Below are 16,130 nucleotides of genomic sequence, written 5' to 3'. Positions count from 1 at the left end.
ACTTTTAAAAAATCTGTTTTTATATCTAGTGTCTAACATTTGTAAATCTCAAACTCCAAAATTTATCCCTTCCCACCCCCTTTCCCTGGTAACCATAAGATTGTTTACTACGGCTGCCAGTCGGTTTCTGTTTTGTAGATGAATTCATAGCGTCCTTTTTTTTTTTAGATTCCACATATGAGTGATATCATATGGTATTTTTCTTTCTCATTCTGGCTTCACTTAGAATGACAATCTCTAGGTCCATTCATGTTGCTGCAAATGGCATTATTTTATTATTTTTTATGGCTGAGTAGTATTCCATTGTCTAAATATACCACAGCTGCTTTATCCAGTCATCTGTCGATGGACATTTAGGTTGCTTCCATGTCTTGGCTATTGTAAATAGTGCTGCTGTGAACATTGGGGTGCATGTATCTTCTCGGATTTAGAGTTCCCACTGGATATATACCCAGAAGTGGAATTGCTGGATCATAGGGTAACTCTATTTTTAGCTTTTTGAGGAAACTCCATACTGTTTTCCATCATGGCAGTGCACCAAACTGTGTTCTCACCAGCAGTGTAGGAGGATTCCCTTTTCTGCACAGCCTCTCCAGCATTTATCATTTGTGGACTTTTGAATGATGGCCATTCTGACTGGTGTGAGGCGATACCTCATTATTGTTTTGATTTGCATTTCTCTGATAATTAGTGATATTGAGCATTTTTTCATGTGCCTATTGGCCATTTGTATGTTCTTATTGGAGAATCGATTGTTTAGATCTTCTGTCCATTTCTGGATTGGGTTGGTTGTTTTTGTGTTATTAAGTTGTATGAGCTGTTTATATATTCTGGAAATTAAGCCTCTGTCAGTCACATCATTTGCAGATATTTTCTCCCATTTCATAGGTTGTTGTTTTGTTTTGCATATGGTTTCCTTTGCTCTGCAAAAGCTTATAAATTAACTTAAGTCCCATCTGTTTATTTTTGCTCTTATTTTTATTGCCTGGGCAGACTGGTCTAGGAGGACACTGCTGAGATTTGTCAGAAAATGTCTTGTCTGTGTTTTTGTACAGGAGGTTTATGATGTCTTATCTGCTATTCATGTCTTTAAGCCATTTTTTGGGAAAATTCATAAAATATTAATTTTGGAACTCTGTAATAGCAGATTGTGTTTCCTTTTTTTTTGGTTGCTTATTCTCCTTGGAATAAATCTGTTCTTTTTTAAATTGAAGTGTAGTCAGTTACAGTGTGTCAACTTCTAGTCTACAGCACAATGTCCCAGTCATGCGCATATATATATATGTGTATATATATACATATATAAGTATATAATCATTTCGTATTCTTTTTCATGAAAGGTTATAGCAAGATATTGAATATAGTTCCCAGTGCTATACCGAAGAGACTTTTAAAATCTATTTTTATATATAATGGCTAACATTTATAAATCTCAAACTCCCAAATTTATCCCTTTACACCCTCTTTCCCGAGCAACCATAAGATTGTTTACTGTGGCTGTGAGTCTGTTTCTGTTTTGTAGGTGAGTTCACAGTATCCTTTTTTTCCTTTTAGATTCCACATATGAATGATATCATGTGGTTTTTTTCTTTCTCTTTCTGGCTTACTTCACTTGTAATTATGATCTCCAGGTCCATCCATGTTGCTGCAAGTGGCATAATTTTATTCTTTTTTATGGCTAAGTAGTATTCCATTGTATAAGTATACCACAGCTTTTTCATCCAGTCATCTGTTGATGGACATTTGTGTTGCTTCCATGACTTGGCTATTGTATATAGTGCTGCTATGAAAATTGGGGAGGACAGGATTACTTCTATCCTCAGCATTAGCATTTCATCTCTCGGCCTGTAAATATAGAATGCAAATGCCAGATCATTTGTAAGTCAGTTGATTTCTAGGCAGCATTTCACCCTGTTTAGTGTGTTAGGTCATGGTAATGTCTATTTGCTGTTCTTAGGCTGTTGTCCATGGTGAGGGGGATATACCTGTGTTTCCGGATCAAGCCTGTCCCCGCAGCGCCACCTCATCTTGGTCTCTGCTGGTTTGCCCCCGTGTTATTAACCGGACCCCATAAATGCACTCCTTGCCTGTGTGTTTCTGGATTCAGGAGCACTTTTACTCTAATAACATAGCAGAAGGCAGCTGTTGGAAGGCAAACAGGCTGGGGCTTGTGACTAACGTGCACTGTTTAAGGGACATGGTCACCTCCTTTCTGAGGTTCTCAGTGACTCCCCTTAAGAGCCGCCACCTCCGGGCTGTGTCTTACCTCCCACCATTTCCACACTGTGGGTGTTTGAAGGTGAAGTGTGGTTGAAGCTGTCCATGGCACAGGAGTGGCCGGGTTCCGCGTGGTGGGGTGAGCTTGTGTTTCGCCACTGACCCCGTCTGACAGGCTCAACATCTCAACATCCACCATTTGGTGCAGCTTCCAGAAAGTTCCAACTTCTGAATTTCAGCATGTGACGGAAGAATTGGGGAGTGTGTGTGTGTGTGTGTGTGTGTGTGTGTGTGTGTGTGTCTGTGTGTCTGTGTGTCTGTCTGCCCGTCTGTCACATTTCATTGAAAAAGGTTGACCCTGAAAACAAGTCCGGCATATGGATTCCTTCTTTTGGTGAAGAAAGGGCCGTGGCCAGGGCTCAAGCATCGCTGCTGGTTGGAGCCGGTGCGTGTGCTCTGTCGATTTACCAGAAGTGCAGGTTTCTCCTCCAGCCGAGCTGGGTTCTCCGCACCTTTGCTCATTTTTAGCACAGGGTGCTGCTCTTCAGCCTGAAGGAGGCCCCTGTGCCCAGGTTAAGGACGCTGAGCTTCTCCCTTGAGGCAATTTGTCTGAATCTCAAGGGAAAATATTGCATAATCTTGGAATGCCCATTATTTATACGTTGGCAAGAGAAACACTGTCCTTGAAGGAGGCCTCGGTCTCCGGTGATTTTCCTTCCAGGCTGCTCTCACCCTCCCTGCCCTCGCCTTCCCCTCCTGCCACAAATATTTATCAGAATGCTCCAGTGGGCAGACATGCTGGGCCCCACACTGCGGGGAACAGAGGCACAACCAGGAGTAGATCGTGCCCTCAGCCAGCTTCCGATGTGTCAGTGGAAGGAAGACATGCTCACAATGATCCCAAACCCAAGGTCTCGGGAAGGCTGGCTGCTAATTTGGGACGAGTTCTAGCAGGACCGGGCCCATTGTATCTGCTACATCAGAAACTTTGCCTCGTGCCAGTCACTCAAACTGCCCGGTCCAGCCTCCATCCAGAAAGTTGCAGGACAGGTGGGATGGCAGGATCCAGCAGCAATCTGAGGATGCCAACAAAGCTGATTTGGGACATTTGGTGAGTCGAGCGCTGTTGTAGGTGTGTGAGCAGGGCTGGTGCCTTGTGAGGGTCGCAGGGGCCCAGAGCAGGGCTTTCTGAGAATGGTGACCAGAGACCACCTTTGGATTCAGTGTTCACGGATGGCCTGGCTATTTCAGTTAAGCCCCAGAGCTGGCCACTAGAGAGCAGGGTGGGGAGAACGTTCTGGATCACAGGAGCGACACACAAGAAGACCTGAGTCAGAGGGGTGATTGCTAAGGAGTGTTTAAAGTCGAGAATACCACGGCAGTGCTACTCTGAATGCAAGATTTGGCAATTTCACCACCAGCCGAATGGAACCTGGAAATGTGATATTCCAGGAACCTAGCATGGAGGAAAGGAGAAACCTATCAGCAAAATCTGTGGGGCCTGGATCACGTGTCTGGGGCAGGAGGTTGGCCTGACTCCAAGGCCTGGGGGGAAGCCAGGCGGCAGAAAGATTGGGTGCCCAGCCTTGGCTGCAGATAAGGGGGACGGGGAGGCCACAGAGGGCCGTGAGCTGCGGGGAGCTGGACGCAGCTGTGGCCCTGCTCGGAGGCTGAGCGGCCGGCGTTCCGTATCCCCAGGGCAGTGGCCAGACTGAGGAGGCTCCCTTTCACTCCCAAAGGACTGCCCGTTGGTGCAGGACTGGACAGAGCATCTGCATAACAGTCAGAACCTGGGAGCAGTCTGGGTCCCACCAGTGGAGGATGGAGGAGAAAGGGCAGTGCTTTGTGCATCAGAATGCCCCTCAGTGGTAGGAAGGGACAGACTGCTCACAGCCACGTGGCTGGCCCCCAAAGCAGCGCTGCGTGGAGGAGCCCCGCTCAGGAGCGGACTCACCACGCGGTTCTGTTTCTCCGACGGTCTAGAACTGGCCAGGCTGCTGTGTGGTGGAAAAAAAGTGGGGGTGGTGGTCAGTGTTGGGGGGGCAGGCTTGAGTAGAAGAGGCATGAAGGAACTTTCTGGGTTGAAGGGAGCATCTCTGTCTTGACAGAGGTTTGGGCTGCACAGCCATACACGTTTGTCAAAATGCAGCAAATATGTAAGTAAAATGTATGCATTTCATTATTGGTAAATCTTCCATGAGAAGAAAAAATGGTAAAGAAATGTTAACAACATGATATTAAGGCTATTAAGTCACTTAATGTCTCTAGGTTTTAGTTTCCTCATCTGTAAAATGAGTCAATAGAACCTCCATCACAGGAACGGCTGGGAGGAAATAGTGCACAGAAAGGTTTGGCAGTTTCAGTAAAATGCTCCACTTCCGTTTGCTCAGCACCCAAAACAGCGCTCGCCATGCAACCAGAACCTAACAGCATTCAGCCGAGCGCTTTGTGCCCTGGGTCCTTGCAGGTCCCCCGCACCCCCTCACTCCAGGGGCGCGATCCTGGCTGACAGCAGCCCCACGGCCACTTCGGCCCTTGTCCTTGCCTTTTGCCCTCAGCCAAGCATCTTCAGTGTCTTCCTTTCCACAGACTGTTTCTTCCAAAGAAGTGACATAATACCAGAAAAGGGTGCTTGAGCTGGAGTTAAAAAAAAAAAAAAAAAAAAAAAAAACTGGGCTCAGAGCTGTGAAAACTTCAGCCAAGTATCTGACGGATAAATAGCAGCCATCACGTCTCACAACTGAGTAACAGCAGTGGTCACAGTCATGGCACCAGGATGCGGCGTGTAGCAGGTGCCCGCGAGGCTGCCCTGCAGGCCCCGCCTTACCCTCTGGGCCCCCGAGCCTGAGAAGGTACACAGCCAGGCTCAAAGCTGGTCCGCCCGACCCTGGCGCAGGTGCCCTTAACCTCTTGCCTTACAGCGTCCCGGGACTTGGGCGCCGCTTCTGCCCCGTCAGTTATAAGAGGATGAAAGACGGCAGTCCTGCGCACCAGGCTGTGTGGAGGAAGGAAAGAGCGGTTGACTGAGTCCAGCTCTGTGACATTCTGGAAAAGACAAAACTGTGCAGATGGTAGAAAGATGCGTGGTTGCCAGGGGCTGGGTGGTAGGGATGAACAGGTGGGGCGCAGAGGACATGGGGGGCAGGGGAACTAGTCTGTACGGTACTTTAACGATGGATACTTGTCCTTAGGGATTTGTCCAAACCCATAGGATGTGCAACACCAAAAATGAACCGTGTGGTAGCCTCCAGACGCCGGGTGGTGATGTGTGGGCATCAGCTCTAACAGACAAACCACGCCGGTGGGGATGCTGATAGCGAGGGAGGGTGGGGACAGGTGGGGGGACATGGGGAAATCCCTGTACCTTCCTCTCACATTTGCTGTGAACCTACAACTGCTCTAAAAAACGCAGTCTTAAAAAAATCTAAGTGACACAGTCTAATCGTAGAAGTACTAGAAATACAAATTAAAAGCCACCCACAGCTCCACCAGCCAGAGGCCATCGCCAGAGGTCATCGCTGTGTCAAATTTTGCTGAGTGGCCGCTCAGAACTTTCGGATGCGTACGTGCAGCCGTATTAACATATTAATATTTACTTTAAACAAAGACAGAACGTGATGCAGCCTCGGCGTGGGAACTTCCCTTTCCTCTCAATCCTGTATGGTGGCCTCTGGGTGGTGACTGCCCCTAACTCACTGAGCTAGCCTCCCCTCCCTGGCATTTATGTTGTGCTTGCTGTTTACTCTCCTTTCCGTTTTATTCTTTGCTCCAGCATTTTGCTTTATCTTGTACTGATCTTTTTATATTCCCCCCACACCCCACTCCCCAGGTTTTCTCATCTGCACGTCTGGAGGATGTACACTGCTTTCCTATTATTTTAGTAGGCACCCTTAGCTTCCCCCTTTTATTGTGTTATGTTTTACAGAAAAGTACATGAAATATAAAAGTGTCCCTGACATGTTCCTAGGATGCATGCCCCCCACCAAGCCCTCCTCCTCGGAGCAGACACTGTCCTGGTGTCCGGTGACACTGTCCTGGTGTCCTGGTGACACTGTCCTCAGGGCCCAACTTGGCTTCCACTTCCACTGCCTGTGTCCCTAAATGTTCTGTTTTCATTGATTTCCAGCTTGGTATCAATGGAACCATATCGTGTGCATTCAGGGGGTGGGGTGGGACTGGCTCCTTTCACTCAATACTTCATTGGAGATTCATCTATGTTGTATGTAACCCTAGGCCATTCATCTTCATCGCTGTATTTTATTCCTTTGCATGAATATACCACAATTATTTTGTCCATTCTAATGTTGGTAGAAAACTTCCCCCAGGCTTTGGAAATTACCACACAAATACACACACACACACATACACGCACACACGCACACACACGTATGTATGTGTATATATACTTTTTTTTTTACATGTATTCAGTGTTTGCATCTCTATTGGGTGTGTACTAGATGTAGAATTGTGGATCATAGAGTATAAATAATTGAAGCTCATTGTGGTTTTAATTTGTGTTTATCTGATTATTAATGAGGTTGAGCATGCTTTCACATGTTTGTTGGCCTTCTGCATTTCTTGTGAAAAGTGTCCAAGTTTTTTCAGTTATGGTGTCTGTCATTTTCTTGTTAATTTGTAGGAGATCCTTATACATTCTGGATAAGAACGATTTGTTTAGTACATGTGTCATAAATATCTTCTCTCTGTGAATTGCCTTTCACCTTTCTAATGGCATCTTTTGATTAATAGAATTATTGAATTTTAGTAGAGATGAATTTATCAATCTTTCCTTATATGTCTAATGTCTTATTTCCATCTTAAGGAAAGCTTTCCTACCCCAAGCTCATTAAGAGAGACTTCTACATTAATTCTAAAGACTTTGTAGTGTTTCTTTCACATGTAAGGCCTGTAATTCACATAGAATTTTGTATATGGTGTGAGGTAGGGGTCCAACTTCATTTTTTCCCCCTTACAGATGCCCAGTTCTCTCAGCAGCCTTAATGAAGCAGAACACAATAGAATAGTATCTTCACAGAGATGAACAAAAATAACTGTCCAGCTAGAATCTCAACCTGGCTAAATCACCACTCAAGAGTGATTGTGAAACAAAGAGCTTTCAGTTGAAGACTAAGAAGGTTTACCACTAATGACCTGTACTGAAGGACTGTTCAAGGGCTGGATGCAGAGTGGAGTAACTGAACACAAGTGGAAGATCTACCCACAGCTCAGCTTGACTCAGTAGAAACGCTGTTCATTCCATGTTTTGAAGTCATTAGAAGTGTTCAGATAGAACCCAACTAGCCAGGCCATGAACATAGCCAGTGGTGAGGACTGGGGTTCGGTCTGATCCACCCTCAGTGTCATTTTCATCCCTAGGCTGGGCAGAAGGTTGCTGGCTTAGGTGCAGAACCCTCACTGAAGCGAGGTTTTCTTTGCCTTCACAAGTGAAGGAAACCAAGGGGAATCTGCTTGTTCATGTCCTCTCCAAGTGGAAGGGAGAAGTTTTTTACAAGAAATAACTTTTTCAGCAAATCCAGTATAGTTTTTTTTTTTGACCCCTCATTTTTTTCCCTGCAGTTGTGACATGTCTACATGAAATTGGCCACAGGAAGGAAGCCTCGTTCAAGAAGTTATTTTCTGAACATCCCTCTACACCCGAGATTTCACAACATGCATGCATTTAGGTGGGGAGATGGAGCCCTCGTGCCCTCGCTGGCAGCTGCAGTTTGGGAGTCAGAGGTGATCAGGGAGCTCTCACAGCTTCTGTGGATCCCCTTGCACGGACAGGGAAGGTAAGAATCGAGGGGGTAATTCAACATTGCCTTTAGAGAAAGAGACTTTCAGAGCAGAGGATCCAAGCAGTTCTGGAAATAAGCCTGAAGTGAGAGGTCAGCTCAGTGAGACTCTCCAAGGGGGAAGTTAAGAGTTTAGAGAAGGACTAGGAAAAATAGACTGACCCACAGGGAGGTCCCAGTGACCCGGGATGGCTGCTCTCTTTTTGGTTGTTTGTTTGAATTCACATAATTATTTTTGAAAATCCTGTCAAACGCTGATTTCTTTTCCATTGACACCACCCCCTCCCCATAACTGGTCAGTGCTAATTGTGCAAGTTTGGCTAGATGTCTGTTGAGCTAACAGTAGGCAGATCCTAGCGCAACACTTGGGGAACACTGTTCTCACGGAAGCGATAAATCCTTTTCCTAGAGCAGTGGTTATCAAACCCGTGGGTGCCTTAGAATCACCTGGGGGCTTCTGTGAGGACTGCTGCTCTCAAAAGTACCCTTTCACTTAAGATGGGGAGCCTGTGGTCATTGGTTTATGGCCTGAGGCACATGCAGCCACCACTGGCATCTCGGAGAGTGACTGACTTCAATATTTGCTCTGGTCTGTATACTCAAGGGAGGGCTACCCTCCAGTTTCCCCATCAGGCTGGCCCCTGTGAACTGGGTAGACTTTGCATCCAGTCCTGCTGCACTTACAGGCACTAATCATTCAAGTTACAGGCGTGACCGATATCTCCTGACTTCTGGTCCTTCCCCTCCCATCATCATGGGCGTCTCCACGCACAGCCGTGTTGGGGTATGGATGCATCTTATAACTGCCATCTTCAGTGCCTGCCAGGCCCTGGCTGCTTCACGTATCCCATTTCAGCTCCATGACAGCCCTTTGAGGTGGACACTTCTCTCTGCAGTTTGGAAAGGTAGTCACAGGCTCAGGGTGGTCCAAGGGGCTCTGGGCGAGGGCGCGTGTGGACTGCACCCTCAGTGGCCAAGCTCACTTTGCTCGGCGCCGCATCCTGTGCTTCTGTGAGGGCAGCTGCAGTGGCCTTGCCGTCCTCTTTGCCAGCGTCTTTGGAATGGGGGGGGGGACTCCAGCCACGAGGAGGCACTGCTCACTCCTGGGCGCTGCTCTTTGACTTGGCATCTTTACCACTGCTTTAGTTATTAATGTAGTTTCAGACAGTTAGGGTCCTAGTGATAATCAAATTGAGACTCAGGTTTTCAACGAGGAAGCAGATGCACAGAGAGGAATAAATGGACTGGGGTGATGTATCCAGTCAGTGTTGCTGTGTAACAAATCACAAATCACTCAGTGGCTTCACACAGCAATGACTTCTTATTCCTCATGGTTCTGTGGGTGGACTGGGCTGTTGTTTAGTTGGTGTCACCTGGGTCATTCACATGGCAGCAGCCAGCTGAGAAGCTTTTCGTCCTGGGCATCTGCAAGTGATGGTGAGTGTTCTGAGAGGGCAAAAGCAGGGGCTGCCACGCCTTGGAGGTCGCAGGTCATTTCTGCTCTGTGCTGTGGTCAGAGCATGTCACGAGGCCCTCACAGAGCAAGGAGTGGGGAAATAGTCTCCACTGTTGACGGGGGAGCAGCAAAGCCACGTGACCAAGGGGGAGTGCACAGGACGCACAGTCTATGGCGGGGTGGGGGGTGGCGATCGTTATGGCAACAGTTTACCTAGATGGTGTGGCCAGTTCCTGGCAGAGGCAGAACTTGAGCCCAGGACCCCTGATTTTGTTCTTTGCTCTGACAGCGAGCTGCTCAAACATCCCAGGACTTTCTAGAATCCCACGGGTTCCTCAGGAGTCTCCCTGCTCACCGACAGGCTTCTGGCTCTGACGAGCGAAACTGTATTGCATATTTGAAAGTTGCTAAGAGAGTCCTTGAAAGTCTTCATCCCAATGGAAAAATGTTTGTCATTAGATATGGGGCCGGATGTTAACTAGACACCGTGGCGATCATTTCACAAAGCACACAAACACCGAACCATCATGTTGTTTCCCTGAAACTACTATCGCGCGGCGCGTCTAGTCCACCTAGGTCGAAAAAACCGCGCAAACTTCTTTTCCTACAGTTCTTGAGCCAGAAGTCCGACACGGCTCTCACGGGGCCAGCTCAGGTGTGGGCAGGGCTGGCTCCTTCCTCAGGCTCCGGGGAGGACAGTCTCCTGGCCTTCTCCACCTTCCAGAGGCGCCCACAGTCCTCGGCTTGTGGACTCTTCAAAAGTCTTAACAGCTTCAGATTTCTCTTTCTTGCCCTCTCTGACTGTGTCTGTCGTCACATCTCTTTCTCTGACTCACCCTCTCGCACTCCTCTTGTAAGGACCATTGTGATGCCGTTGGACTTGCCCGGATAAGGCAGGGTAATCTCCCCATTTCAAGGGCCTTCTGTCTCTCCCCGCCCCCCTCCCTCCTTGCTTCTTCCCTCCACTGGACCTGCACAATTTGTAATCCTGTCTGTGTCTCCCCCACCGTTTTAGAAACTGTCTTGTTCAAGCTGTATTCCTGGGACCTAGAAATGTTGGCTGGATTACCCTTGAATTGAAAATTTCCTCCTTTGATCCACTCCCGTCCACTGGCAGGCCATGCGTTTTTCCAATGAGAGAGGAAGACGTCCATGCGCCGTTCCCGCCCCGGGGCTTTCCGGCCAGTGCTGGGGCCCTGCGCGCGGGTAAGCATCGCGGCCTCCCCACGTGGCCTCGCGCTGTGGGCAGTGCCAGGCCCGGGGAGTTGGGTGCTGGGGAAGCAAGCCCTCCTTGAAGACCCTGACTACAGGTGGACCTCGGCTCCCATCCCTTGTCTTCTGGTCACTTCTGTCTTCTCAGTGAAGTGGGAACAAGATCAGGGCAGTGCTGGAGGCTTGAGGAGAGAGAAGGCATGAGGCGGCTCCCAGGAGAAGGACCAGGATGGAGCAGTGGGCCTGGGCACCAGGCAGCAGGAGGGCTGAGGGCTGGATGAGGAGGGAGGTGGGCCAGCATGCGCGTGCCCTCCTCGGCTGGGTTCTGCACTGGGCACAGGCGTGGGGAAAGCTAGGTGTTTGCCGAGGAGGTAACACTGAGCGGGAACCGGTTCCCCTTCCTTTCCGGCGGAGCAGGTGGGACCTCCCACTGTGGACGGAGGGCAGGTCTGGAGGTGGGAGTGGTGCTCGTGGACACCCAGAACACGCTTCTCAGAAGCAGGTAAACTGCAGTGGGTTTTCCCTCAAAGCTGTCCTTACCTTTGAGCTCATGAGCACGTGGCAGGAGGTGAGCACAGGTGAGGGGTGAGCATGAACAGCGAGGGCCCTAAGGCCGCTGTCCCGGACCTGCTGCCCCCACTGGGGACTGTTGTCCGAACAGAGGACTCACCTGGAAGGCAAAGTTCAATCATCACCATCATTTTCAAGCTTATGGCATGAGCGTCCACCACGTGCCCAGCAGATGGGGGCCATGAAAGTATAAATCCTGAGGGGAGTGACATTCTGGCTGTAACAGATCAGCTGAGACCAGAACACAGTCATGCATGGCACTTAACAAGCTCAGAACTTATTTCTCATCCATACCTGGGGACTGTGGCCCAGGCTGGTTTGAATTTGCCCCTGAAGACAGGCAGTGGGAAAAAACCAGGGGCTGGAGGGTTGACGACCAAGTTTCTGCCTGTGCAGCGGGCGCTCCTGACAGGTATATTCTCAGTGCCTTTTATGGGCCACGTCTGGGACTCAGGCAGCCCCAGGGACTCCCCCGGTTTCCCGCTGTGACAGGTCCCGCTGATGGGATGTGGTGCCCGATAATTCAGTTTCCTTTCTTATCAGATTCTTTTGAATCCCGTTACTCTGACACTTAAAGATGGGTCAGGAAAAGCCCTCCCTTGGAACTTCTGGTGCCATGGGCATCTGCCCTTCAGACTGCCCAGAGGGCCTGGGCACTGACAGACAGAGCTCGGGCTCCCTCAGGCCGGGAGGCCCCAGCTGGGGAGAGGGAGCGTGGGTGACGCCCAGCAGGCAGGTCTTGGCCACTCCCTGCTGACTGCCACTCGCCCAGGGAAAACAGCACTCAGTCGTTTTAGAAGCCACCGTCCTCTCCACTGACCCTGTGCTGGGTCACGGACCCTTGGGCAGTGTCAAGGGGGTGAGTTTGGTTTTGGGGCAGATTTGAAGGTTGGGGAGCAGAGGCAGGAGGGAGTGGAGGGGAAGAGATTTGAAAGATTCTGAAGCAAAAGGAAGAAATATAACTCAGTGGTTCTCAACCCCCCAGGGGACACTGGGCAGTGTCTGGAGACATTTGCGGTTGTCACAACCAGGGGAGGGGGTGCTACTGGCATCTGGTGGGTGGAGGCCAGGGGTGCTCTCCATACCTGCAGTGCCCGGGACAGCCCCGGCACGAACGGTGACCCAGCCCCGACTTGACTCAAGGGACCAGCTGAGGCTGGAGGGCGAGGAGCCTGAGTGTCTCCACCGGAGTCCCGCAGGGAAACTCATTTGACTGGGAACTCCTCTGACGGAGAAAGCTCCAGTTTTTCTCTTGAGCTGCAACTAGTGTGTGTGATGCGGCCTCTGGCCAATTGTGGAAATGGAAGAGCTTATGTTCCGGCTCTGGGGTCTGATTCTGGTCTTTTCCCTACAAAGCATCCTTTCTGATTTCCCCGATCCAAACAGGAGAGGGTGTCACTAGCCATTGGCTCCTTGATACAGATATCCACCCCACCATGCCACCCCCTTTAGATAGTCGCCGTGGAACTGTTCCTCTAATGGGCTGGTTTTAGGAGGTCCTAGGTACCCGGGTGCGGCAGATGGCGCTACTGGTGACGGCTCCCTGGGGACTGCTCCCCCCAGCCGAGCCTTCCTGAGTGTGTTCCCCACTAATTTGGCTCTCGCCTCCGAGGATGGCACCTTGCTGACCGGGACCTGTCCTGTGAGGGCTCAGCCCCGAACAGCCTGCCTTGGGGGTGGAGCACAGCGGGGCTGGCCGGCCTCCCTGCCTTGTCTGACTCATGCCTTTCCAGGTGGATCTGAGGGCCTGGCTGCTAAGTGGTGAGGAACAGTGGGGGCAGAAGTGATCAGTAAGGGGAGAGTGGGGTCTCGGCATTCAAGGGGGCACATGGGTGAGGACCTGCTGGGTGTGTGTTTTGTGGGGAAGAGCAGAGAAGCCCTGGCTGTCCCCGGTGAGGTGATGGCAGTGCAGTGACAGCAGCGTCAGCTCCTGGTGGGCCGGGTGATGGGGCCACTATTTCTGAGGCTGTGACTACTTCCCGGGAGCTGAGGGCTGAGCTGTGCGCCTGGCGGCGACACGTCCTTCTCCCACCCAGGTGTGTCATCTCGGGATGGGTCCACAGAGGACCTGTCTCTCTTCAAGACCTCCCCTGGTGTAAATGTTAGCCAAGTGTCACCGGCCACTGAAGGATGAGGGTAAGGGTGAGCACGGTCAGGTGACCGAGGCGCCAGGTCCGGGATGTCCACCGGGGAACACAGCTTGGAAAGTACACACCGACATGGCAGCTGAGAACCAAAACCCCTCTGAGCGTGTGGTCAAACCCCTCTAGAAAAAAGAAACCAAGAGTCTCGGGCCATGTGCCCAGACTGTCGCGTGTTCGGGCCGGGGCCTGGGGTGGGGGAGGCATCAAGAAAACTCCGGAAATTCTGTACAATGTTTTGCTTTCAGTCACCTAAATTTAGAGGAATCCTCTGGCAAAATGAAACTGAAATCTCCCTTCCCCGCTCTAGTCCCCTGGGGACTGCAGTAAGTGGACTTGCTCCTGATCACAGAGTGGGTGCTCCCGGGGGTTCGGCCGTGTCACCGTGTAATTTATATACAATTACAACCCACCAGTTTTAAGCCTACAATTTGATGAGTTTTGACAAAGGTGTACCGTCCTGTAGCCACTGCAATTACCAGACAAAACGTGCCCATGGTCCCCCGAAGCGCCCTCACCTCTTTATCACTAACTCTTGCCTCCTCCCCCTGCTCCCTGGCAGCCACTGATCTGTGTTCTCTCACTGTGGTTTGGTCTTTTTATATAATTGCACAGACATGGAATCTTACAATAGGTAGTCTTAATGTTCGGCTTTTTAAGCTTGACGTAATGCTTTCATAAGTCACCCACACAGTTGTGTGTATCGGCAGTTTGTCCTTTTAGCTGAATGCTGTTCCACGGCCTGGAGACACCCAGTTTGTGGATCCATTCGCCAGCTGATAGACGTTTGGGCTGTTTCCCGCTTTTGGAGTCTCAAGTAAGGCTGCCATACACCTTTGTTTACAGATATTAACGGGAGCGTATGCTTTCTGTTTGTGTGGTTAATACCTATGGGTGGAACTGCTGGATCAGATGGTAGCTTTACATCTAACTTTTCAGGGAACCAACCACCGAACTCTTTTCTAAGGGTGCTGTGCCATTTTGTGCTCCTACCGGCAGTGCCAGAGGGGGCCCGTTGCTCCGCATCCTTGCCAGCGTTTGGCGGGAGTGTTTGCGTTTTAACTCTCCTAATGGCCGCGTGGGGGCGTCACTCTGTAGTCTTCATGTGTGTTTCCCAGGCGGCCAGCGATGTTTTCATGTGCTTATTTGCCATTTGTTTATCTTCTTTGATGAAATGTCTGTTCAGAGTGTTCGACCACTTAAAAGAACTGGGTTGTTTGTTTTGTTATTGCACCGCGAGTTCTTTGTTTTCTAGATACAAGTCCTTGCTCAGATATGCGTTTTGCAACTCTTTTGGTGGCTCGCCTTTTCATTTCCTGAGCAGCGTCACTTAAGAGCAAAACTGAAAAAAATTTTGATGAAGTCCAATTTGTCAAGGATTTCTTTGATAGTTTGCACTTTTTCATGTCCTATTTAAGAAATCTTTGCCTAACCCAAGGTCACTAGCTTTTCCCTTATGTTTTCTTCTAGTAGGTTTATAGTTGGAGCTCTTACATTTACGTCTTAGACTTACTTTGAGTTCATTTTTGTATATGATATGAGTCATGGTTCTTTTTTTCCTCCCTGTATAGATGCCTAGTTTCAGCTGTTGGGACTGCCATTAATTGAAAAGATGATTCTCTCTTAAATTGCTTTGGCACCTTTCTAGAAAATTGGCCACGTGTCAGTGGATCTGTTTCTAGACTCTACTTTGTTCTGATTTTACTACAAAAAGTAAGATAAAAGCACAGTGCCTCTCATGAAAACACATTCATACTGTATCCAGTAATGTTTTTATCTAGGACGCCAATTAGAGTATTTCTATTCCCTCTGAAAAATACAGTCCATTTTTGTGCAGGTTCGTAGTGTGCTTTGGTCAAAAGCATTAATGGTTGGGCACAATTTAAATACCGTAACTCATGAAAACAAATGGTCAAAATGGTCTAATGACTTCTTTTTTAAACGAAGTATAGTCGATTTAAAATGTTGTGTTAGTTTCTCGTGTACAGCATAGTGATTCAGTCATACATACATACATTCCTATTCTTTTTCATTTTCTTCTGGGTAATGATAACTTACCACAGTTATTACAAGGTACTGAATACAGTTCTCTGTGCTATACTGGAGGACATTGTTGTTTGTCTGTATTATATGTAGTAGTTTGCTAATGACTTTTGAGAAGGAGATATTAACTAATCTGAAACACACACCCTGCCCCGACTTCTGCATTTCTTTATCTTGCACGACACCCAGGCCGATGAGCATCCAAGAAGACCTCTGCCTCCAGCCTAGGAAAATGGGAGCTGGTCTCCGTGTGAATGCACCTGAGTGACATTTCCCGGCTTCCGGGGCTACTTGAATTTTCTTTGGTTAGTCCAATGTCAGGCGTGAGACTACCTAGGTGAACTTACGTTCCTTTGCTCAGTGATTAATACAAAAGTTCATTAGTTGGACATGATCGCGTGTTACACAACTCGTGCCAGACGCGCACCACACAGGGTGTGGTGGGGGGAGGGGAGAGGGAAAAAAGCACTTACATTCTTGCCACCACAAACCCTATTTTTGTGCTGGCATTTATGTATCACGTGCACAGAAAAACAGGTAGTCTGATGTTGTATTCTGCTTTCATTTATGACATGTCTCATCACATGCAGTGTTCTCTGGGGCTCCTTACTCTTGTGTTTCAAAGACTAGTAGGAAAAACACCTGTGTCTCTTGGGGAGTTGATGCCTTAATTTTGTAATAGTCACTTAAAAAACC

The 16,130-nt window shown here is 49.0% G+C and overlaps 1 protein-coding gene across 1 annotated transcript in view; it reads left to right on the top strand.

The window, feature by feature from the left end:
- The first annotated feature begins 7,859 nt into the window (after positions 1-7,859).
- IRF8 (interferon regulatory factor 8) overlaps positions 7,860-16,130 on the top strand; it is a 50,250-nt gene continuing 41,979 nt past the window's right edge. The window contains exon 1 of the mRNA XM_074349300.1: positions 7,860-8,009. Within this exon, the coding sequence (XP_074205401.1) occupies positions 7,888-8,009 (122 nt within the window). The 5' untranslated portion in view covers positions 7,860-7,887. The remainder of the gene's footprint in view (positions 8,010-16,130) is intronic.

This window comes from Camelus bactrianus, chromosome 21, assembly GCF_048773025.1.
Source record: "Camelus bactrianus isolate YW-2024 breed Bactrian camel chromosome 21, ASM4877302v1, whole genome shotgun sequence".
Taxonomy (NCBI): Eukaryota; Metazoa; Chordata; class Mammalia; order Artiodactyla; family Camelidae; genus Camelus; species Camelus bactrianus.
Note: the sequence above shows the minus strand (reverse complement) of the source record. Positions and strands in the feature narration are given on the sequence as shown.